Source organism: Ctenopharyngodon idella, chromosome 11 (genome assembly GCF_019924925.1).
Source record: "Ctenopharyngodon idella isolate HZGC_01 chromosome 11, HZGC01, whole genome shotgun sequence".
NCBI lineage: Eukaryota > Metazoa > Chordata > Actinopteri > Cypriniformes > Xenocyprididae > Ctenopharyngodon > Ctenopharyngodon idella.
The window spans coordinates 6,971,794-6,995,789 of record NC_067230.1 but is presented as its reverse complement, the minus strand read 5'-3'; the positions used below and the strand labels follow the sequence as shown (position 1 = coordinate 6,995,789).

Sequence of the window (23,996 nt, the reverse complement as noted above, 5' to 3'; positions counted from 1 at the left end):
CATGTGCAACAGAGGCCAGATAGTGAGAGTTGTGCAGTTAAACCACTACGCACTGACGGTCGTTAGAGAATGAGGTGTTTAGCGTCATTTGTTAGTGTATTCGCCTCGCATGCCAGCACCAATCGGGCAGTGGTTCGAGTCCGACTCAGAGCAGGGTGGTTAGTATTGGAGTATTAGTTTTGGAGGCGGAGCAATGAAGAGAGGGGTGTGTTTGTTTGGGTTGATTTCAAATATCAACAATGTCCAACAGCGTAGTTCAAATACCACTTACTGCACCTTGAATTGGTTTGAGTAGGACGAACTTAAATTGAACAAATTAGTTCAGTTAAATTAACTGCTATGAGTATTTAGAACTTTCTTTTACTTTTGAGTTCACAGCACTGACATATTTCAAGTAAACTGAACTGTTTCATTGTTTTGAGTTGTATGAACACATTTCTTTAAACTTAAGTTTAACTGAAACTGGGCTGGGATTTCTATTTCCCAGCATGCTTTGCCCATGGCACTCGAAAGGGAGAGTTAATGCTAAAATTAAGTGTTATGTAATGCTTTTTTTGTGCAAGATTAATGGTAAGGGAGATTTAGTAGTGATTAATGTATTGTTATGCTAATTTAGAAGAGTTTCTGTTAATGTGGGTTTTTGGAGAGTTACCATCATGGTGATAAGTAGCGAATGCGGCTTGGTTTGAGAGCAGGTAATTTACATGTTTTAAGTTGCTGTACTTATTCGGTAAGTGCTATACCATGCTATTGTTAACATGTTAGCAAATTAGCAAGTTGGCATTTTCTGTATTTTCTTAGCATTTACAGTGAAGTAAATAACTAATTTGATTTGCAAAAACTCAAAATAAAAAAGTTAATTAACTAAATATTTTATGTCAATTGCTATCAAAATGTATGAGTTAGCTAACTCAGTACTTCAAATTAGGAGGATTTAACATGCATGAGTACTACAACTCAAAACTTGATAGTTCTGCTTACTTAAAATTGGGAACATCATAACTCAAAAAAAAAAAAATTGATTACCTCAAATTTTTTTTAGTTAGCCCAACTTATTCGGGTTTACAGTGTACCGACTGGTAACGAAGTTGGTACTTTTGACAACTCTAAGCTCAACATCTCCAACAATTCGTCATTTATTTAGAGGCTTGAGCAGAACATCAAAGAAACGACAACTGACTGAGATGAGTTATATTTCAGTTCTGCACAAAAGTCAAGAAAATTAGGTGAAGTAATTCAGCTCACGCCCAAACTTAAACTAACAAAATTGTTGGTGTGAGAGACTAAGCCAGTTAATAAAACCCAATTGACATATGAGCTCCCTCCATAACTATGTTAAACATGCAGGAGTTGATCAGCAGCAACACTGGTGACAGGTCAGCGTGAATCATGTCAGGCACAGAGGAAACTAATAAGAAGGTTTAGCAAGAGAAGATTATGGTGCACTGCATGTGCACGTGCATGTGGATAAGGGCATGAAGAGAGCGAAGGGTTTGTACTGGACCCCCCTTCCCCTGCCAGGCTGATAGGAACAGATTCTGACGGTCAGGACCATCTGTCAGTGATGTAGTCTGACACACAGAGGAATGAAAGACAGTCTCCCAGGAGCAGCCGCAGCATGAGTCTGGTGCGGAGAGTATGACAGCAGACGCAAAACAGTTTTCATGCAAGACTATTGTGTGGTTCCAAAAACTTGTCTGATCCCTAAGTAGGCAGCATTCTAGGCATCACAAATGGTGAAGTCTGTTACAAAAGGTAGGCAACTTAATTAAGCTGCCTGCTGCAAAATTCTAAGGCAGCATCACATTTATGGAGAAGGCAATGCAATAATGCATTTCTACAACCTCTGTGACCCAACTTGGTGGACAAAGCGAGAGAAATGTTGATTATAAATATACTTAATTTAATACTCAAAAGTATTAATGAAAAGAGTTAAATGTAATTAAGATGTATTATTTTACCCAATAATGCATTTTAAGTTCTGTGGTAAATTCAAGATGGCAGATGAAGTGTGAGAGATTATAAATACACTTCCTTTAATACTAAAAAATATCAATAAAAATTGTTCAGTGTAAAGGCCCATTCACTCCAAGAATGTTAACTATAAAGATAACTATATTAGTGTCCACACCACTGATGATAATGTTCTGTTTAAAAGCTCACACTGCAGATATGTTGTCTGCCGCTTTAAATACTTTGAAAGTGATCTCAACGATATCATCACTCTGTGTCATAATAGTTGATGTGTGGCATTTCCTATTCTAACATAATTAGAGTGATTATTAAATAGTTATGTAAATGTTGATTATAAATATACTTAATTTAGTAGTGAAAGATGTCAATAAAAAACTATTCGGTATAATTAAAAAAATATTATTTTACCCAATAATGTTCTGAGATAAATCCAAGATGGAAGACAAAGTGAGAGAGATGTTAATAAATATACTTCATTCAATACTGTTAAAGGGATAGTTCCTTGGGATAGTTCCTAAATTAAGTTTTTTTTTTTTTTTGATGAAATCTGAGAGCTTTCTGTCTCTTCATAGACCACTTTGACGCTTCAAAAAGTTCATAAAGAAATTGTAAAACTGATCCATATGAATTGAGTGGTTTAGTCCAAATTTTCTGAAGAGACACAATCGCTAGATATGATGAACAGATTGAATTTAGGCTTTTATTCACATATAAACATTCATCAATTCACACATCAGTTGTGGTAAACAGAAGCTCAAGCATTTTTGCTTTACGTGTGCGAGAACCAATGAGGTTCATTTTTGTGAGTTACGCAGCACGTTTGAGCTTCCTTTAACCTTTACTTTGTTCTCAAGTGTCAAGCAGGTTTGTTTAAGCTTCTGTTTATGTTCGCTGATCAAGTGAATAAAATCTTAAATTAAATATGTTTATCATATAAAGCCTTTGAGTCTCTTCAGAAAATTTGGACTAAACCACTCAATTCATATGGATTAGTTTTACGATCTCTTTATGAACTTTTTGCGTCAAAGTGTTAGTTGCGTAGCTGTCTATGGAGGGACAGAAAGCTCTCAGATTTTATCAAAAAGATCTTCATTTGTGTTCTGAAGATAATCAAAAGTCTTATAGGTTTGGAACGACATGAGGGTGAGTAATTAATGACAAAATTTTCATTTTTGGATGAACTATCCCTTTAAGTATCAGTAATACATTATTTAGTGTAAGATGGTAGACCAAGATAAATTTTGTTTCTAAATATAATTCACTCATTACAGAAAAGAAATCAATTCCGATCAATAGTTAGTCCAGCCACCCATGTGATATGATATTTGTGTGTAGTTGCTGCCAATGTAAAGTGTTTCAAATTGTTCTCATGACATTCCATGTGAGTTACAAAATGGCCTAATACAGCTGCCTATGTAGGCTGCTCACTAGGTTTTAGAGCACAGCTTATGTGTGCATGGTTGTTGTTGTGTGTACATTAGAATAGTCTTAACATGACATGGCCTGCAATTAGAGGTGACAGGCCATGAGGTGATGTTAAAATAGCCCTGTGCATACACCAGTGCGTGCGCGCACACACACACACACACACACACACACACACAGAGAGAGAGAGAGAGAGAGAGAGAGAGAGAGAGAGAGAGAGAGAGAGCTCTGATGGCTATCGTACAACTTCCCCTCCATTGCTTGTGTGGATTCCGTAGGTCTGCACAAACATGTCAATCAAAATTCATTCAAGGGTAACACAAAATGAAAGAATAAGATGCAGAGTGGACTTGAAAACACCTGCCTGTCTCTGTCTGTCTGTCCTCACTGCCTGCTGGCATTTGTTCCAAAATGTGATGCGCCTGCATGTTGTGTGCAAGACAGACCCCTCCGCTTTATCATTTTAACAGGAAACCCCACCGCAAAGTGCAGCAGAGCATCGTCATGGAAACAAGGTGTGAAATCATGTGATTGGTGGGTTCTATGCTTCAACCCTTTAGCAAGCCAAAGGGTGAGCAGTCAGGGAGAAGACGCTCCCCACAACCATTATCTAAACATATTTTTCACCAAAAACCCTCTTGATTTGATTTAGAGCCAGATGACCACTTCTTTTGGACTGTTGCTATCTCAAGTGTTTGTCTGCAGCGCCATTCATTTTTGCTGTTGGACAAATCAGCAAAAAATTAATGCAAAAGGGGCAAAAAAAACTTGCTGGAATCCTTCCTTTAAAACATTAAATCAAGTTACTTTGGTACACACCACCAATCATGGTTGTATTTGTCCAGCCAGAAAGAGAAACGAGACTGCAATGCTGTTCCATGCTGAAAAGACCAGCTTAGATTAATTTCCCTGATTTTGGCTCGTGTCGAATCAGCGTTTCGGAGCGCCAAAGTCACGTGATTTCAGTAGTTTGGCGGTTTGACACACGATCCGAATCATGATTCGATACACTGATTCATAACGCTCCGAAGCTTCCTGAAGCAGTGTTTTAAAATCGGCCATCACTATAATAAGTTGTTATTTTAATTAATATAATAATTAATTAATAATTAATAATAATAATTAATATTGAACCACTGTACTCACATGAACTGATTTAAATATGTTTTTAGTACATTAATGGATCTTGAGAGAGGAAATGTCATTGCTGGCTATTAGAGGCCTCACTGAGCCATCAGATTTCAAGAAAAATATCTTAATTTGTGTTCCGAAGATGAACGAAGGTCTTACAGGTCTAGAACGGCATGAGGGTGAGTAATAAATGACATTATTTTCATTTTTGGGTGAACCAACCCTTTAAGCATTTAAAATGGCAGACGTAAGCACAGCCTGTGCATATATTAAATCATTTTTGCACACAAAAAGTATTCTCGTCACTTCATAACATTAAGTTTGAACCACTGCAGTCACATCGACTATTTTAAAGTCTTTAGTACCTTTCTGGACCTTGAAAGTGGTGAAAGTGGAAATTGCTGTCTATGGAGGAGTCAGATATCTCTCAGATTTCATCAAAACTATCTTAATTTATGTTCTGAAGATGAACGAAGGTCTTACAGGTTTGGAACGACATGAGGGTGAGTAATTAATGACAGAATTTTCATTTGATTAAATGTATCTCAGGACAGAATAACTCAAATACTAATTAATAAAAGTGCAAAAAAGACCAAAACATGACCAACAGGGGTCCATTTTGTGTCCTGTTTCAGCACATGTGCACGTCACATGACTCGATATTTTTTTCCAATGAAAAGTGCTTTTTTCACTTGTTTGTATCCATTTAATCACCCACAAAAAATATGAGTCACCTTCACTGGCAAGTAAAGAAGTATTTTTAAGAACTTTACATTATATATCATCAAATGTTTTCGAGAAAATAACAAAAAACTGTGTGTTGCCTTTAAGCCAACATTGTACCATACTGGAATCGCATAAGGGCATACAGGCATAATAGGTTTGAATACAAATGCATTATATTTGTAAGGAAAAGAGTTAGAATTATCTAAATATGTTGGCATTTTCACATGATTTTGTAATGCACTAATAAGAATAGTAATTCACATACTATATCTGCATATATTATGATCTACACATTTTCTATAGCACTTTAAAAATGTATAAAACACAGGTAGCACTGGCAGTTGATGAGGTTGATGATGAGGGGTCATACTGTGATGAGGAAGATGAAATCATAGTGACAATCCATCAGGGAGAGAGTGAGGGTGAGAGAGAAGATGGAGATGAGGATGAAGATGGATATGATAACTTGATATAATAACATAATAATATGATGGTTTGGTAATACTTGTGTTCCACTATGGGACAACGTTGCCTGAGGGCAACAGCTGGATATAAAATGTTACTTTTTATTAAATATGAAACTTTTAATACATTAAAAACTGGATAAATTTGTTTGTTCAAGTGTCTAATTAAAGAAATTGATGTTTTCAATAAATATATTTCTTTTTTCTACATGAAAATGCCAAATGTTTAATTTTTTTCCATTGTTGTACAATGTTGCCTTGAGGCAACAAACTTATAAAAATTAAATAAATTAAAAAATTATGAAAATGTTTATTGATATTGTTAAAGTGTCCAATTTTAAGCAGGAAAAACAACACAAATAATTTTTTCCTCATTGATATCATATTGCGTACCATAGAGGGTTAATAAATGTGAATTGCCAACATACTTTGGGTTCATTTTAAGCAAGCAATACAGTCATTTTTAAACAACCCAACAACCCAGTCGCTAGGTTTGTCTATTTTCAACCCAACTTGGGTTGTTTTTAACCCAGCATTTTTTAGAGTGTAGGGTTGTTTGGTATTGGTTAAAACATGCATGATCTTTCTTGTGAAGCTGACCAAGTCTTACTGGTTAAGCTATTTAAGATGCCAGGTGGGAATCAGCATCCAAAACACTACATAATTTGGTCTTTTCAACAGACAGAAACTCTAATGCAGAAGCAGGCAGCTAATCATGAGCTTCACTTTATGCTGACAATAGAAACAATCAATGTTTTCTCACAATTTTACTATGAATTGAGTGATGAAGGTGAAAACACAATAAAAATGCATTGGAACATTTGCAGTGACTTTAAATTCGAGAAACTTTATATGAAATAATGGATTTATAAGAACCTAATGTTCACACATGAGATGAAAATTTGTTCAATGATAAAAGGTTTTTTTCCTGGAGATTGATTTTTTTTTTTCCCCAGTTACAAAAACTCACAACACTAGCTATTTTTCTTAAGAAAGTCTACAATACATGCAGAAAGCTATCCGTTAGCATTCCAGTTCCCTTTATGACATTCAGAGAGGAGACGCACCCTGTACAACAGCCCCACAAATATACGCCTTTCATTCTTAGTGCGAATAGTTTAACATTTTCTGATTTGTTTTGTGTTTTCATTTCCCTCTTGGTGTGAATAAGCCTCAACACACTTATTTGGATGCTTGGAAAAGCAGCTAATGAGACCAGACTAGTCGATGCCTGTGTAGAAGCCGGTTTCATATCTGCTGGGGAAATCAAGATGTGTGCTGTCATGATTGATGTCTCATAAAGGGAGAGGATCAGATAGTAGTATGCACCTTTTCATTTCATCACACTATCCATAGCTGAAGCATCCTTCACTTTCTTTCTCAAAGTGGCAGATTCTGATAAACACCAGCAGGAGGAACTGCAATGAGGCTAGAAACGGCCTTCTATATGTTGCGACGCTAGTTATTCCACACTGACATAAATACATAAACATACACACACACTCCAGGGAGTTTTGGGCCACTAACTCAAAGCCATAATGTATTCAGCTTGCAAACACACATTGTGTTGAACTGATTACCCCGGGCATAACAGATGCATGAATCTCCTTTATACTGAGCATTTGCGAGCGTGACATTTAGACCTGAACAGCTGAGAAACATCTAGAGGAAAAACTGACAGTGGTCAAGCCTCATGGGAGAAAAAAAGTCAACGATGACAGCCTAACATTGCAAACCAGAGGTTTGGTTTTATTCTCTGTCGAGCATCAGATAATTTCAAAATGTTTGGTTCTTAAAGGAATATTTTGTGAATTTAGCACAAGATAAGCTTAATTGATGGCACTTGTGGAATAATGTTGATTACTAGAAAAATTCATATTCATTAGTTCTTCCTTTTCTTCAGAAAAACAAAAATCTGGGTTACAGTGTGGCACGTACAATGGAAGTTAATGGGGCCAATTTGTAAATGTTAAAATACTCAATATTTTTTAGTGATATGTATGTGTGTTTCAATAGCATAGCCCCAAGACGCAAACAATACGTGTTAACAAAATTGTGGAAAAAAAAAAAATCCAACTTTACGTCACTGTCATGAAAGCTAAAATCCATAAACAATGAACTAATACACAAGTTTTATTTCTCTTTTTAAATAAAAAATGTACTCCATTACCTTCTATTGTAAGAGTCTTAACATGGCCTTTAAAAACTTTTTTATGGTAAATTATTAAATTATTTAAAATATATATTTATAAAATTATTACAAAAATCAACTTATTTAATTTTTTAACAAATGCTGTCTATTGATCTTAACATGTAACCGACCCAGAATAGTTCTTTAAGGGAAGCCACAGTTACAGTGCAACTCGAACAGTCTTCTTTTTAGTAAGAGAATAAAATGTTCAAATAATGATGTAGTATTTTAAACCACCAACCTAACCTGCTGGACCAGAGGCACAAAAAAGGACACAAGCTATGAGAGTTCAAATGATGTTATACCATCTATATTATCTATATCTTTATATATATATTTACACACACACACAAGTCAATTATCCAGAAAACCAGCTGAGCCAACAGCGCGTTTCCTGCAATGAGAAATGTGTTTTAATAGGCCAAACATGCTGTAATTTTTACACGAGTATACGTGTGTATATATATGTCTTTTATAGGAATGAAGAGACATATATCATGTTTTTACCCTTTAGATCTTTCTTCGGACTCTACTCTAATTGGTAGGCCAGTGAGTGTTGATGAAAAGGAATGTTGTGTGTGTGTTTGTGTGCTTCTTTGTGTGTGGTGGGATTTGATGCCTGACATTAAGGCCAGCAATTAAAGGTGAGATGTGAGCACAGAGAATACTTAAAACATCCCAGACACATTTCATAGACATTAGAGAATGCCTGTGGTGTGTACCAGCATGAACCACTGAACTTGGATTACTCCAATGACAATTAAAGTGGTTTTAACATAAAAGTTTTTATCTTTTTATCCTTAGGCCAACATATAGTGTTAGTCAAGGTATTTTGCACCAAAAAACAGTCAAAGTTTAGTATTAAATGTTCATATTCCACCCTCTCTTTGACCCTGTACACAATTTATATATATATATATATATATATATATATATATATAGAGAGAGAGAGAGAGAGAGAGAGAAAGAGTCAAACCAAAATTTATTCAGACACCTTGAACATTTCATTCAATATATATATATATATATATATATATATATATATATTAAAAACATTTAAAAAAAAATCTGCACTATAACAGAATAAAATACTTACTGTTGTTTATTTCTGGTTGTGCTTTAAAAATGTACTGCAATAGAACACGTAAGCCACGTATAAGCCAGATATAAAACAGGCCATTTCTGTCCTGCCATCTTATTCTGCTTCATGCAGTTTGTGCATAAATTTCAGTACACGTTATGTGACGTCAGTTCAGTAGGCCATCAAATCCTGGAGGACAACATGGCTTTTTTCTTTACTGAAAATAGCTAGGCGGCAGCTCTATTGATGAGCCATAAAAGATATAAGCACTGCATACTCTTTTGTTTACATGCTGGTAACTGTCCCAAATGACAAATGGGGATGTTTTAATACAACAGGCTCTGGCCTTGCAATTGGCATGCAGCAATTTCATGGCCCTGTTAAAAGCACTTACACAAGACAGATAAAAGTGCTTTCAATTCATCAAATTAATAATCCGAGTGCCAGGCTCTGACTGAATGCTCTGAAAACAGGCAAAACAGGATTTTGAAGCTCTGAGCTTCTGGAAGGCTTTTGGATTTGTGCGCAAAACTCTTGGAGTAATTCTCCCAAGCTGTAACTTTTAAGATGCTGGTATTCAGTGTTTTCTCCCATTTCACACACACACACACACACACACACACACACACACACACACACACACACACACACACGAGTCTCTCTATTCCTCTTAGTCTGTTTCTCTGGATTTCTTTCATTCTCTTGTGCTGTCTCTGGACTGTAGAGGCAGCGGTTTTCCACCAAAAGCAGGTAACCTTGACATTTCTATCTCAACTTCCTCTCCCAAAATTCAAGATAAAGACAAAAATCTGTGTGGAAGTGTCAGATGGGGGTTAACAGACAGCTGATTTTGGTGGCCCTCAAGGGAAAAGCAGATGTCACAGACTTCATATTCATGATCGGCATAGACCTCTCACCTGAGACTGTCTCTGTCTGGACGCTTTCCTGTCATTCTCTCTTCATCTCAAGTGCACAAGCCTCTCATTCAGGAACTCTGACTGAACAGCCTTTTCTCTCACTCTTCCCTTGCTTTACATGTCTTCTTTACACTCAAGTAGTAAGACTTTTAACAATCTCCATAAAGTCAGGTCCACATTGCAAGACCCTTTTCACATTCCTAGGCTTGGAACTCAGAAGAAATCAATTCCAGAGTTAGAAAAAGTGAGAAAGAAAGTGTACTAGATTTATAAAAGCGGAAATATGTAATCAAAAAGCACCCACTTAAACAGGATACAGCCATCTGGCTGACTTGTAAACCAACCAATCACAGTTCATTATTTTACATAACATTTAGGAGTGGGAGAACCTAAAATGGGATATAAACTCGAGGAATAGACAGTTTGCTTTATAGGGATGCATAAGTACGAAAGTTTGGGGTCAGTACGATTTTTAAAAAAAATCATAGTTTTAAACAGCAAGGACACATTGCATTGATCAAATATTACTGTTTTTACTGTTTCCTAGGTGTATATGATTTACTTCTTTCTGATGAGCACAATCAAATAAATATTATTAAATATCCTGACGCATCCAAGCTTTATAATGGCAGTGAACAGGGGTCACGAGTATGAAGTGTTGGGAGTAACGCGTTACAAAAGTAATGCATTAGAGTAACATATTACTTTAAAAGCTTACGCTGAATGTCCTACACCTTTCCTATTCAACTTACGGAAAAAACAGAACTGGCGCTGCGTCCGTTCCGTAAGTTGAATAGGGAAGGTATAGGACATTCAGCGTAAGCTTTTTGAAGAATACGACCGATCGTTTCACTAGATAAAGCCCCTTGAAGCTGCACTGAAACTGTAATTTTGACCTTCATCCGTTTGGGGCCAACTGAAGTCCACTATAAGGACATGGACATCTTGGATGACATGGGGGTGAGTAAATTATCAGGAAATTTTTATTAGAAAGTGGACTTTAACGAATGAAAAATGCTGCAAGTAAGTTCTATTACCTGTTTGTGGTCAGTCAATAGCCGCGTGTGGTGTCCAAGTTTGTAAATAAAGACTAAATGACAGTTTCTGATATATTTGTTTAGGAATTTTATTTCTTTCATCTCCCTCTCGCTGGTGTAACTTTGTATTGTGTGACGTAGCCCAGTGAAGGTGTGTTTAGGGCGGGTTTTACAGGAGTGCCGAGAGGCTACTGGCCCGACAGTGGAAATGCGGCATGATTTCGGCCTCTGTGCTCGCACTGGCCAGTGGAAAAGTGGCTAATGGGTGAAGATGGCAGAAGAAGACTGTACATTCGCGAGATGGACGTATGTGCATTACTTCGAGTTTGTCAGATAATCACTTTATACCTCTACCATACTTTTAACAGACTTGGATAATTTGTGATTCTGTCTGTCATCCTCTCTTGCATTGTCTTGAGACTTCACTTTGCCAATTATAAGCTATATTGTTAGTAGCCTGGATAGCCCAATGCTCTGCAGTACATTTTGTCATTTTAGAATGTTAAGTTATACTTCTGTAGTTATTTTGGTGAAAGTAACTCAAAAGTAATACAGGAGTAATGTAACGCATTACAATTCTGAGACAGTAATATTGTAAGGTAAAGAATTACTTTTAAATAACAGTAACAAGTAATCTATAATGTATTACAGTTTGGAAGTAACTTGCACAACACTGCGAGTATGAAGCTGAAGAAAGTGCACCATCCACATCCATCCATCATAAACGTATACTCCACACGGCTCTGGGGGGTTAATAAAGGCCCTCTGAAGGCCTTCGGATGTGTTTGTGTAAAAAATATCCATATTTAACAAGTTATGAAGTAAAATATGTAGCTTCCGCTAGACTGCCTTCCATATTCAACGTACGAAAAAAGTGTAAAACTCTTGGAGTTCAAAACGCTTACACTACGTCCTACGCCTTCCCTATTCAACTTACGGAAAAACTTAACTGACGAGACGCCAGTTTACACTTTCTTCGTAACTTGAATATGGAAGGCGATCTGGCAGAAGCTAGATATTTTACTTTAAAACTTGTTAAATATGGATTTTTTTTACACAAATGCATCGCTTCGCTTCAGAAGGCCTTTATTAACCCTCCGGAGCCGTGTGGAGTACATGTTTATGATGGACAGATGTGGATGGAAGCACTTTCTTTAGCTCATACTTGTCAAAGTGAACTAATCCTTTAATAATGCCATAAACCCTGTAAACTTTTACAAATGGAGCTAGTTTTTCCTTGCAAGTGCATGTTTTCCTTAGAATGCCTTTTCCCCCCTCATTTTTTTCTCCCACAACTTCATTTTAGAACATTTAAAAGCATTAAAACAATAGAAATTTCCTTGTGAGCTCACCTCTTTGCACCAGCATGGTCACCTCACTGCCTTTGGGGCACTTGCTGAGCAGATCGACCACCTGATTGTGCGTCAGGTTCTGCACGTTCCTCTTGTTCACCTCCATGATGATGTCCCCCTCCCTCAGGCCTCTGCATCGTGGGTAATCCACTATCTGCTTCACTCGCTGGCCTCCCCCAGAAGGGCTGTCCGCTATTGTGAAGCCAAATCCTTTGTCGCCCTTTTCCATGTGGACAGTAATGAGCTCGGGCTGGGTTGCAATCGAAGACGCCAATGTCACCACGTCACTGGGATAACCGTGAGAGCCATTTGAAGCCACTTCCGCTGAAGGGCTATGGGGGCGAGGTGGGTCACTGGAGCCGTTCAAACTACCGCCACCACCTGTAGTTTCACTCCCGTGGCTGGATGGCGAGTCGTAGCTTTCTTTTCCATTGACGATGATGGGCTCCTTGTCTGAAATGGCCACAGAAGTCACCAGGCTGGTGTTGGGGTCATCAGGGTCAAAGGGTAATGGGTAGCCACGGCAGAGTTCAAGGTCGACCATAGAGCCGATAGGGATGGACTGGAAGATCTTCACAACCTGGGCATGTGTGTAACCCAACACGCAGGTGTCGTTCACACTCACGATAACGTCACCTGAGAAAGCAAAACACGTGTTGGCCCAAGAACAAAGACTACAGCACAAAGATGTGTTACGAGACCACAGTTTTAGTTTTACCTGTTTCCATCTTTCCGTCCAGGGCAGCTGGTCCATCGAGCACCAGACTCTTAATCTGCAGGAACTCATCCGGTTCATCTCCTCCTACTACGGTGAAGCCGAACCCACGCCTGCTCTTCTTCAGCTTGGTGTTAATGAATGTCCCCTTCAGTTCTGTAGGGTTCCTTGTGAAAAATGGCTTCCCTCCTGCAATAAGAAAAGCATTGCACAATTCGTGAGCTATGGGAATAGGTGAAGGTAAATCTGTTGGCCCCTCTGTGTGAGATGACCACGGAAACCTCTGTGTATTACACAGCAAATCTCAAGAACAATTTAAGTTTCAAGAAGAAGCTACACTACAAAGTTAACTTTACCAACCATATTGTAATTAAATAGGCTCAAAAAAGCAAGATACAGTTGTTGTACAAACTTGGTTTAGGTTTAAAAAAAAAAAAATCTGTCTGTCCGTCCGTCCATCTATCTATATATCTGTATGTCTCTCTGTCTGTCTGTCCGTCCGTCCGTCCATCTGTCTGTCCGTCCGTCTATCTATCCATCTATATATCCGTCCGTCCGTCCGTCCATCCATCCATCCATCCTCTGTCTATCTGTCCGTCTGTCCGTCCGTCTATATATATCTGTCTGTCTGTCTGTCTGTCCATCTGTCCATCCGTCCATCTATCTATCTATATATCTGTATGTCTATCTATCTATCTGTCCATCCGTCTATCTGTCTGTCCGTCCGTCTGTCCATCCGTCCATCTATCTATCTATATATCTGTATGTCTCTCTGTCTGTATATCCGTCCGTCCGTCCATCTATCTGCCTGTGTCCGTCCGTCTATCTATCTGTCCATCCATCTATCTGTCCATCCGTCCGTCCATCTATCTATATATCTGTATGTCTCTGTCCGTCCGTCCGTCCATCTATATATATATATATATATATATATATATATATATATCTGTATGTCTCTCTGTCCGACTGTCAATCTATCTATCTATCTATATATATATATATATATATATATATATATATATATATCTATCCGTCCGTCCGTCTGCCCGTCCATATATCTGTCTGTCAGTCAATCTATCTATCTATTTGCCTATCTATCTATCTATCTGTCTGTCTGTCTATCTATCTATCTATCTATCTATCTGTCTGTCTGTCTGTCTGTCTATCGACCGGCGTCAGTCAAATAACAGGGTCTAAGTCACCTTTTAAAACTTTAATCTGTCCAGCCAAAATCCAAGTTTGTATTGACAAACCTTCCTTTTCAAAATGTTAGCATTGCTCTGTCAGAAAAGAAATTAACAGTGTGTACTTCTGAGGATATTTTTGTGAAATAATCATGTTGTGCATTATTATAGTTATACAGAAAAATGGCAAAATGAATGTTAGTAGATGCATCAGCTGGTAATCAGTCCTAGATCAGAGCAAAATTGATGTTAGTACAAGATACAAGTGAGAATGAGAGGAGAGAGCAGAGAAGAAGGGTGTGATCGGCTAGAGAGATGATGTGTGATCTGTTCATCATGGTCTGTCATGACAGAAGGATCAGAGAAAGCTGCAGAGATACCCTGAGGAGAGAGACACACTGCACACTGAATGCAAATGACTGGACATGATAAAGATATATATGTGAGGGAGGGAATACATGACAGACAGAGAAACAGAGCTGTCCGTAACAGAGTAAAATCTAAATGCACACACGTACACAAAACTGCATATACAAGGGGGTCCAAAAGTCTGAGACCACTAGTTAAAATGCGTATATTTCTATTTTCTGTTAATACAAATTGTTCCTTACAAATTATATTAACATAAAAATGAGTGAAAAGAACAGAACAAATAACACTCTTTTCAGAAAGTCTTAGAACAGAAATAATGAAAAATATTTACATTTTAAATTTGATTCTGAATCCCAGACTTTCAATATGGACTTTTATAATCCCACTGTATAAAATCCTAAACGTATCCATATGTATCCTAAATATATTTGAATCAAGGTAAATTTTTTTCTTAAATATTCTTTAGTGCATAAGCCTTAGTTTTCATGCGTCAAATCATTCAGATGCAATCTTTTGAAACGACACCATTTCTTTTCATTCAACACATCCTTGACTTTGACCATTACGCATATTTTGTATGTGACATTATAGAAAGCACCACAGAAACTGAACGAGTGCCCACATGAAGACGCCAGAGAGAGATGGCAAATGGTGTGAGGGGCAACGCAATATCCTTCACTAAAAAAAAAAAAAAAAAAGGGTGTTTGCTAAATCTCTAAATAAGCTTATTATTGGGTGTTCAAACAATACAAGGACGGAAGAGACAGAGAGCTGAGGGAAGGAAGATTTGGAAAAAGTGAACAGGAGTGAGTGAATAGTGAATGTCCACAGAGGAATACGCCACGTACGGGTGTGTATGTGTTTGTGTTACAAACAAAAAAAAAAAGGAGGCAACACATACGTTTAGCCCCCAGTTGGGGTGGTAGTGGAGGGGCGGTGCCGGGGTCTCTGTAAGTCTCTTGGTGGTTAGCAGCATAGCTCGCTAGCGGTGCTCCTGACGAATGCTCCTCTATCCATTCTGAAAGAGTGAAGGGTGCACTTCCTTTTTTGTGTGTCTCTCAAGTCAGTCGCACTTCCTGTCTATTCAAACTAATACTGAGGCTGTGGAACCATCAGCTTTAGACCTTTAATGCCCCCTATGGTGTCCTAACTTCCTCTAGGTGTAAAACTTCCATATTGTCAGTACCGTATCACAATCAGTTGCAGAATATGAGATACTTAAACTTGAGGGAGAAGAAGTTATTAGGTAATCAAGAAAGCAAAATTCAGCTGAGTGGGCTGGGAACAAGACCAAGGCAACCTGCATTTCAGTAGAACCATTTATAGAAAGAGGTGCGACTCAAGCAGCCTTGAAAGTCAACATGAGCTCATAATCGACCTGATTCACTTTCATAAATAGAAAGTTACAAACTTGTATGACTTTCAGAATCAGAGTCAGAATCAGTTTATTGGCCAAGTGTGCTCACACAGAAGGAATTTGTTGTGGCATTGGAAATGTATTCTGTGGAACATTAAAGAAGATATTTCTTTATATTTCTTTTCCTTTTGTCCATAAAATGGAAGTCAATGGTTTCCAAAACTGTTTGGTTACCAACATTCTTCAAAATATCTTCTTTTGTTTTCCGCAAAAGCCAGTCATACAGGTTTGGAAAGACACAAGGGTGAGTACATGGAGACAGAATTTAAATTTTTGGATGAACAATCCCTTTAAGAAAGGAAATGGGGTCGATTATGAGTTCATGTTGACTTTGAAAATTCAGTTTCACTCAAAAATTGTCATATTATGGAAGTAAAATAGGTTGCAATTGCCAATTTATAATTACTATAATACTGGTTTTTCCTGGTAATTAACTAGGAAAATACTGATTTATATATGTAATCTATATATATATACACATATATATATATAAAAAAAAATTGGCCCACAACATATACATTTAATCATCAAAATGCATCAAGTCATGTGCAGACTTCTCTTCAAAAAAAGTTTTCTTTTTAGAATTAAATATTATATTTAATATTTAAAAAAAAAAAAAACCTAAAGTAATGAATCAGTGAAATATTGATGAATCAAAATTAAATAAATGAAAAACTTAATCCATGTGAAGATTAACCATAATCCCACCACTCCAAACAAAGCTGCAACAAAACTCTAAATGACAAAATGGAAAAACCACAAACGTGTAGGAAAAGAAAGAAATGGCGGCATGTTGGGCCTGAAACGAACCTTGGATATACCGCTCACCTTCAGCGGGCTGAGACTGCTCCAGTTGCTTCTTCCTTTTAGCCTCCAGAATTGGGTTCTCATACTGTGTCTTCCTGTTAATATGGCTGGGAGGTGGAGAAAGAGGGAGAGAGTGAGAGGGGGAGAGAGAAAGGTGATGAAGATGAGTGAGCAGAGGACACAGTCAATAACAGAACCAGAGGGAGAAACAAGAAATAGAATGAGAGGGCAGGTAAAGGTTGAGCAGAAGGAGAGCAAGGCAAGCGAACGAGAAATAAAGTGAATTAATTCAGAGAAAAAGCAATAAAGATGGCTTAAACTATGGCTGAAGGCTTCTGCATTCATTCAAAATTCATTTAAAATTGAGAAAAAAGTATGCTATTCTCTCTTATCTTATGTGCTTAAAAGCAAAATCTGTCTACTACACTAGGAAAGCTCAATAAATATGAATCAAAAGCCAAAAATAAAACCCCATCACCTCATTTAACAAAAAATACAGATCGCATCCAGCTGCAATCCAGGCTATGTTCCAAAAGGCCTGCGCAATTTACTAGGCAAATACTGCTCAAAACATACATAAACATCTCCAAAGACAAAAACCGAAAGGTTTCCTTCCTCGGAGGTATTGCTTTGAAACAACATCAAAACATATGAACGCATTCATATTTATGCGCTACAAACCCAAGGGTCCCTCTGAAGGGGAGGGAGAGAGAGAGAGAGAGAGAACAAGATTTCAACATGGTAACAGTAACAAAGGGAGTGTACAGCCGAAATGGAACAGGCCCAATCGGACGGATGGCAGCCGTCTATTTTATGTTTCAGGATGATGTCATATATTAAAGAAGATTTGAAGGTAATATTGATGAGTCACTTACTCAACATAATACACCCCGTACACTGGATCATCGATCTTCTCCCAGCCTGTGGGCAGCTCTGGAAAAGGAGCAAAACAGAAGAGATTTTCAGCTCATTGTAACCAATTTAATAAGGCTTTTATCAAGTCCTTTGTAATTTGATGGCTTGATTGTTCGACCAATTAAAATTCAAGAGATTTCAAACTAACAAGCCAGATATTTTAAAACTATAATGACCATGTCAAGCAGATTATATAATTATAGCATGAAAATTGAATCTTAACTTTTTTTTTCTTTTAAAAAAAAAAAAAAAAAAAAACATTAACACAACTGCACTACGGAATGTTTGATTCTGATTGGTTGCCAGATGTTGTAAAGTGTTGAGATTATCATATCACTTTACTAAATCACTGAACTATTTTAGTGATGTCAAAGAGCAATATTGTCTACCACAGCAATATAAAAGAAGTATATAAAAAAATTATTTCTCTGTCTCGGTTTCCAATAATGGCTCAAAAACAACCCCCTACTGTTAAAGTGATGCTTCTGAATCACTTAACAGAGACTTGGGTGATTCATTCAAACCAACTAGTAATGATGGCTTGATCCTGAGTCGGTGTTCTACACACAAATTTTTTAACGCAGGATTAAAGCATTAAAATTGTTTAAGATAAGCACATGTACATGAGAAAAACCACAGTATAAAGCAAAATAATTGATAAATGGAACACACTTTTTGAAAGTAATGCACACTGTGCATGTTGCGGAAGCACTACCACCATTTTCAATAAAGCAGCAGTCTGTTGTCAATTATTTTTTGCCAACTGGATGATTCCCATCTCAAAGTAATAAAAACATTGCTACATATCCAGGGAATTCTGTATTAACTGAGACATCAGACTAAAGATGCAAAATATGCTACAACAGGATGAAGTTTATGTACAAGTCTGCTATTTGTCTTCAGACACAGCCTCTGACAAGAATTCTCCTTGTGATATTTACATAAAAAGAATATATATTCACCAGCATTTCCAAATCTCCTGACCTGGCAAACAACAAAAAATACAAACTGCTACAAATATTTCAGGCAAAGGTTGACAAAAACAACACAAGATATTCAGAGATTTGATCGTGACACTGTTAAGGCGAAAAGATACACAACGTCTTCTCTAGAATAACAAAATAATCATGAAAAGGCTCTGCTGCATTTGACATTGAAATGTGTTTTCATGCATATGAAAATATTGCTTTCTTTACCATAGCAACCCATGTTTAAGCAGAAATGTCGTAGTGCCAGGGACACAGAGCTGCTGTATTAGCATAGCGCCTGCAGCACACAGGAAACTCATCATCATACCTCCCATAGAAAATTTCTATATTGTGGCAGTTTCTAATTGGCCAATGAAAGCAGCACACATTTATATATATATATATATATATATATATATATATGTGTGTGTGTGTGTGTGTGTGTGTGTGTGTTTGTGTGCAAGAACTCATTATCTCTCCCAAGCAGCAATAGTAGATAAGTCAGACTCCTGTACTGTCCTAATGAAATTATAAATGTCAACCAACACTAATTACTTACAAATAACGATCTAACAGTGAGCGATTCTCTCAGCAGCCTCTGTCTCATATATCTTCACTCCTCCTGATCTTTCATGAGTTTAACATAATTAATCAACGAGTGTTTTTGTTGGGTGCAATTTACGCCATAAAATTTGTGCAACTGTGTAATAGACAAGCTGTCGTAAAATCATTGTTATGCTGGATAAAGGTGAAGCATGTCATTTTTCCATTGTTAAAATAATTGAAAAAGCTTAAAAACGCATATAGCTAAGCCATTTACCCAAAAAGTGTAAGCACTGTGATTCTCTGGTGCTTTCAAAACATTAGTTTTGTCCCTAATGACATACAACTCACTATGCACTCTGCTATCTAGTGTATAAATGTTACAAGTTTAAATTTGTCATCCACAATCGGAGTCGGAATCATCAGGGCATTTGAAGTATACTTTTTCTTTTTGAAATTCTCAGTGTTAAATCACTACTCACACTATTTATACTAAATTGGGATGCACCTATTGATCTGTTTATTTTGGAGGTTCAGACCAGACTAACATAGCAACACGAGCAACCAATGGAATGAGTTTGGGGGTGTGATTATGTGTTTGTCTGATGAATAGCAGCAAGGGGGAGTGTTTAAAGGGATTGTTCATCCAAAAATTTAAATTCTGTCATTAATTACTCACCCTCATGTCGTTCCACACCCATAGGACCTTCATTCATCTTTGGAACACAAACGAAATTATTTTTGTTGAGCTTTCTGTCCCCCCCATTGGGAGTAATGCAATTTACACATTCAGGGTCCAGACCAATAGGAAAGACATCATTGAAGTAATGCATGTGACTCCTGTAGTTTTCATTAAGAGACACGGGTGCTTTATTTGCTCAAAAAAAAAAAAAAAAAAAAAAAAAAAAAAACAATTTACCAATTTATTTACGAAAATATTGATCTCCAATCCAGTAGGGGGAGCACCACCACGCAGGAGAGTTGTGTTGACTGAAGACTGGAAGTTGTTCTGTGAATGCACTTTGGATATTATTTTGTAAATATAGAGGTCAATTAAGGTTTTTTTTTTTTTTTTTTTTGTACAAACAAAGCACTTGCGTCGCTTCATAAAATTGATGTTAAAACCACTGGAGTCACATGGATTACTTTAATAATTTCTTTACTACCGTTGTGGACCTTGAAATGTGTAAATTGCAGCATTTCTCCCAATGGAGACACAGAAAGCTCTCGGATTTCATCAAAATAAGATCTTAATTTGTGTTCCGAAGATGAATGAAGGTCTTACGGATGTGGAATGACATGAGGGTGAGTAATTAATGACAGAATTTTCATTTTTAGGTGAACTAACCCTTTAAGGGTTAGTTCAAAAACCTGTTTGAAACCATTATTATTTTTACAACCAGACTTTACAATACGGTCCCATTATATAATGCATTAACTAGCTATAAGCAATACATTTTTATTATTTTATTTTAAGTATTTTTAGTTGTTAGTTCATGTTAACTAATGTAGTTAACCAATGTTAACAAATGAAACCTTATTGTAAAGTGTTCCTTTTTTTAAAAAAAATATTTTTTTAAATAATTTATACAAAAAATTTGAATTTCACCCAACAATATATGGGTGTTTTTTTTTACTATATATATATATATATATATTTTTTTTTTTTTTTTTTTTTTTTTCCTTCCATTTCTTTTATGTTGATTGGTCAAGAAGAAAGTGTAAACGACTCCCAATAGCAATTGTTGACAGTACGTCCTGTCCTTCCCCCACATCATTACTGCGACTCTACTGACAAATTGGCCATTAATCTGTTTGCATCCCATCTTCCCTCTCTACAGGATCAGGTCTCTACTGTGCGACCAGATACTCTCGTACCTACTGCCCACATCCCGCAGTCACGGCATCTATTTAATGGCTCCGATTTCTCAAATCAATAGCTATTGACCATGCTCTTCCAATCAGCACGGACAAAAACACAGGCCTCCTCAAGGCCACTGCCTGTATCACCTAATCCGTTACTAATGATGAATCAGCCCTTCAATTACAAAGGCACATTGAACAGCAGAGAGAGCTCTGCGTGCTGATATAGTGTGCTCTCTGGCAATGGTAATACTGATTAAAGCAACAAATTATTCAATAATTTGACTGTCACCGTTAGCTCAACATAATAGTTTCGGATCTCTTGAGCTATTTGCATGCATAATGAAAACGGAACCACTCCCAGCTGCGAGAGTCCCGAGTTAAACTCCAAATGCTTCGGCGGTAGAAATAGTAACAATGAATATTTTATATCATGCAGTGCCCATGACAACACAAATGAACCTTGATTCAAAGTAATGAAATGTGTTTTACGGTCATTCCAAAATGAATACCAAAAAACTAGATGACAGCAGTACTGAAACCTAGCAGGTGCACTGTGGGTAAATGTTGCCCTTTGCACTGATCTGGGATCAATTGTGGGGTCCGTTTTCATAATCAGTTCCAGGATTTGAGCAAAAACATCTAGTCCCAAAGCAGCACAGAATGATTGATCTATCCCACAAACATGCAGGTTATGTGTCTACAGGTTTGAAAAAAATGTTTCCCTATGGAATAGTGGCCTACCTAGCTCATTGTCCAGTTCCTCTGTATGTACCCCTTCTTCACGAGAGGGAGTAAAAGGGGAGCAGGTGTGCACAAAGTGGGGCGAGAGAAAGAGGGGAAGAGTGTCAGAGAGGCAGAGAGGGTTAGTTGATAATAAAAAGCAAAATTACAGCTCAAAGCCTAATAATTATGCCACCATATTACATAGACAGTAGAAATAACTAATTTATAATCATACAATGAAAAATTAGTGGCATTTATTAATAGCAAAATTATCTAGATTGTGTGAGAATTATTGTGTGAGATATGAGGAACTAAAATCATATTTGGCATAATCATAAAACTGCTCTGGAAATCCATCCAGATTCCACCACACAGGGAAACTGGCTATAGTGGTTCAATATTTGTTTGTGTGAGGAGATTCAATATAATCCAGACACTCCTTATAGCATTATAGCAGCTGCCTGTCACAAGGTGAGAGTGTCTGTTTTATATATGACAGCTCAAGAGCGCCCTCTACAGGCCATCACGAGATTACAATGGACAATATGAGGGATTTATACAGTGTATGAGCCTGATTAAAACTGTATTTGCTATTTTGACAGATATTATTTCAAATTTTAGATTTACTACACTTAAAGCTTATGAACAATTTCACAAAAACACTCACAAGCAAGCGTTATGAATGTATGTAATCTAAAGCACACCATGAAATTGATATTTGCGCAAGCAAACCAGACAAAAACTCAACCACACGTCCATACCATCATCTTCACATTCCTCCAGGGGTTTCTGAGGTTTATCCAGGCATCGGGGGTCTATCCAGGATGTTGTCTTTGTGTTGTGGCTAAGAATAGATGCAGAACACAGACAGTAAGGCATTGTTCTAAAAGATGCCTGCAGAAAAACATCCTGTGGTCTCTTTTCTGCATTCCAGCAGGCAGGAAAACATATACTAAAGATACCGCAACGTTTGATACTTCCTGTCTTGATATCTGAAAAACTGCCAGAAGCAATTTCTAAACTTAAAATAAGAAACATAAAACCATTGCAACCTAAGATATTTATAGTGCAACCTATGTCTATACACAAAAATATCTAAATATACTGATAGTGCTCCCAAGATATATTTGAAAAGGACAGTTAGGTTACACTTCACAATGTATTTCATTGCATTAGATTCAAAAGATCAAACCAAGTGGCATCTGCAAACAAATGATCTTTAAACTTTTCTCAGATCTGATTTCACTTCTGTATGGAGGCCAATAAATTAGTAAATATATTAAAAAAAAAAAAAAAAAAAAAAAAAAAAAAAATCAACTGACAAATCTATCAACCAATTAATTATTGCTTGATATTATGTTGATAAAATATTAAAGAAAATCTTCAAAAATAATAACAATGTTAAGTTCACCAATTATTAACATAGAAATAATGATAAAAAAAAAAAAGAAAACATAGTTATTCTAATTTGCGGAAATGAAGTTACTGGTTTATTCATTTTCAATTTCTTTATTGATTTTTCTATGATCTGTTTCCCTATTATTGATTTCCATACATCAATGTAAATTTTTGCAATGAATTTAAACCAGTAATTTTAATGTTTAAATCCGTTTTTAATTTAAACTTTTTTTATATTTATTTTTAATTAATTAATTATTTTTCTTATTCATTTATGGTTTTAATTTATTTTAAAAATTGATTTTAAAATTTAAAAAAAAAAAAATTTAAATGTATTTATTTTATATTATGCAAATATAATTGCCTTTCAGTATGACATATAAAATAAAATCGCTACTTGGTTTGACACTTTGTTATATAACACAAACATTCATGCATTTTTAATGTGTGCATTGTCCAAAAACTTTTCAGGGCCACTGTAACTGTCCATCTAAAAAAGCATCATAAAGATAGTAGTTGGTTCTTACTCTATAAAGTAGACCTCTCCGTTCTCAGTGTAGGCCATCTCCCAGTTTTCAGGCAGAGGCCCCAGAGGGTCCTCTTCCGTGGGATAGCCGGGGTGTGTGTGTGTATTCTGAGAGCTCTCCGTGGTTGACGCCGAGGTGTTGTTGAGCCCGTAGGGTTGAACGTGATCGCGGGCGAAGGGCCGCACGGAGGGGTGGTCGTCCGGTTCACTCGAGTCTCCTGCATGCACACATAAGTTCAGTACACAAACACAGACCCTCTCAGT

General features: G+C 36.8%; 1 protein-coding gene across 12 annotated transcripts in view; it reads right to left on the bottom strand.

Moving 5' to 3' along the window:
- The window catches only part of magi1b (membrane associated guanylate kinase, WW and PDZ domain containing 1b), a 149,777-nt gene that overhangs the window by 31,579 nt on the left and 94,202 nt on the right, over positions 1-23,996 (bottom strand). For 8 of the 12 annotated variants that reach the window (XM_051912009.1, XM_051912005.1, XM_051912004.1 and 5 more), the window contains 8 exons: positions 23,734-23,950; positions 22,570-22,652; positions 21,827-21,862; positions 17,669-17,726; positions 16,797-16,900; positions 15,471-15,587; positions 13,017-13,202; positions 12,299-12,934 (listed from right to left, as the gene is read on the bottom strand). In XM_051912009.1, the coding sequence (XP_051767969.1) occupies positions 12,299-12,934; positions 13,017-13,202; positions 15,471-15,587; positions 16,797-16,900; positions 17,669-17,726; positions 21,827-21,862; positions 22,570-22,652; positions 23,734-23,950 (1,437 nt within the window). The remainder of the gene's footprint in view (positions 1-12,298; positions 12,935-13,016; positions 13,203-15,470; positions 15,588-16,796; positions 16,901-17,668; positions 17,727-21,826; positions 21,863-22,569; positions 22,653-23,733; positions 23,951-23,996) is intronic. The other 4 variants (XM_051912006.1, XM_051912016.1, XM_051912007.1 and 1 more) reach the window with 3 other exon arrangements.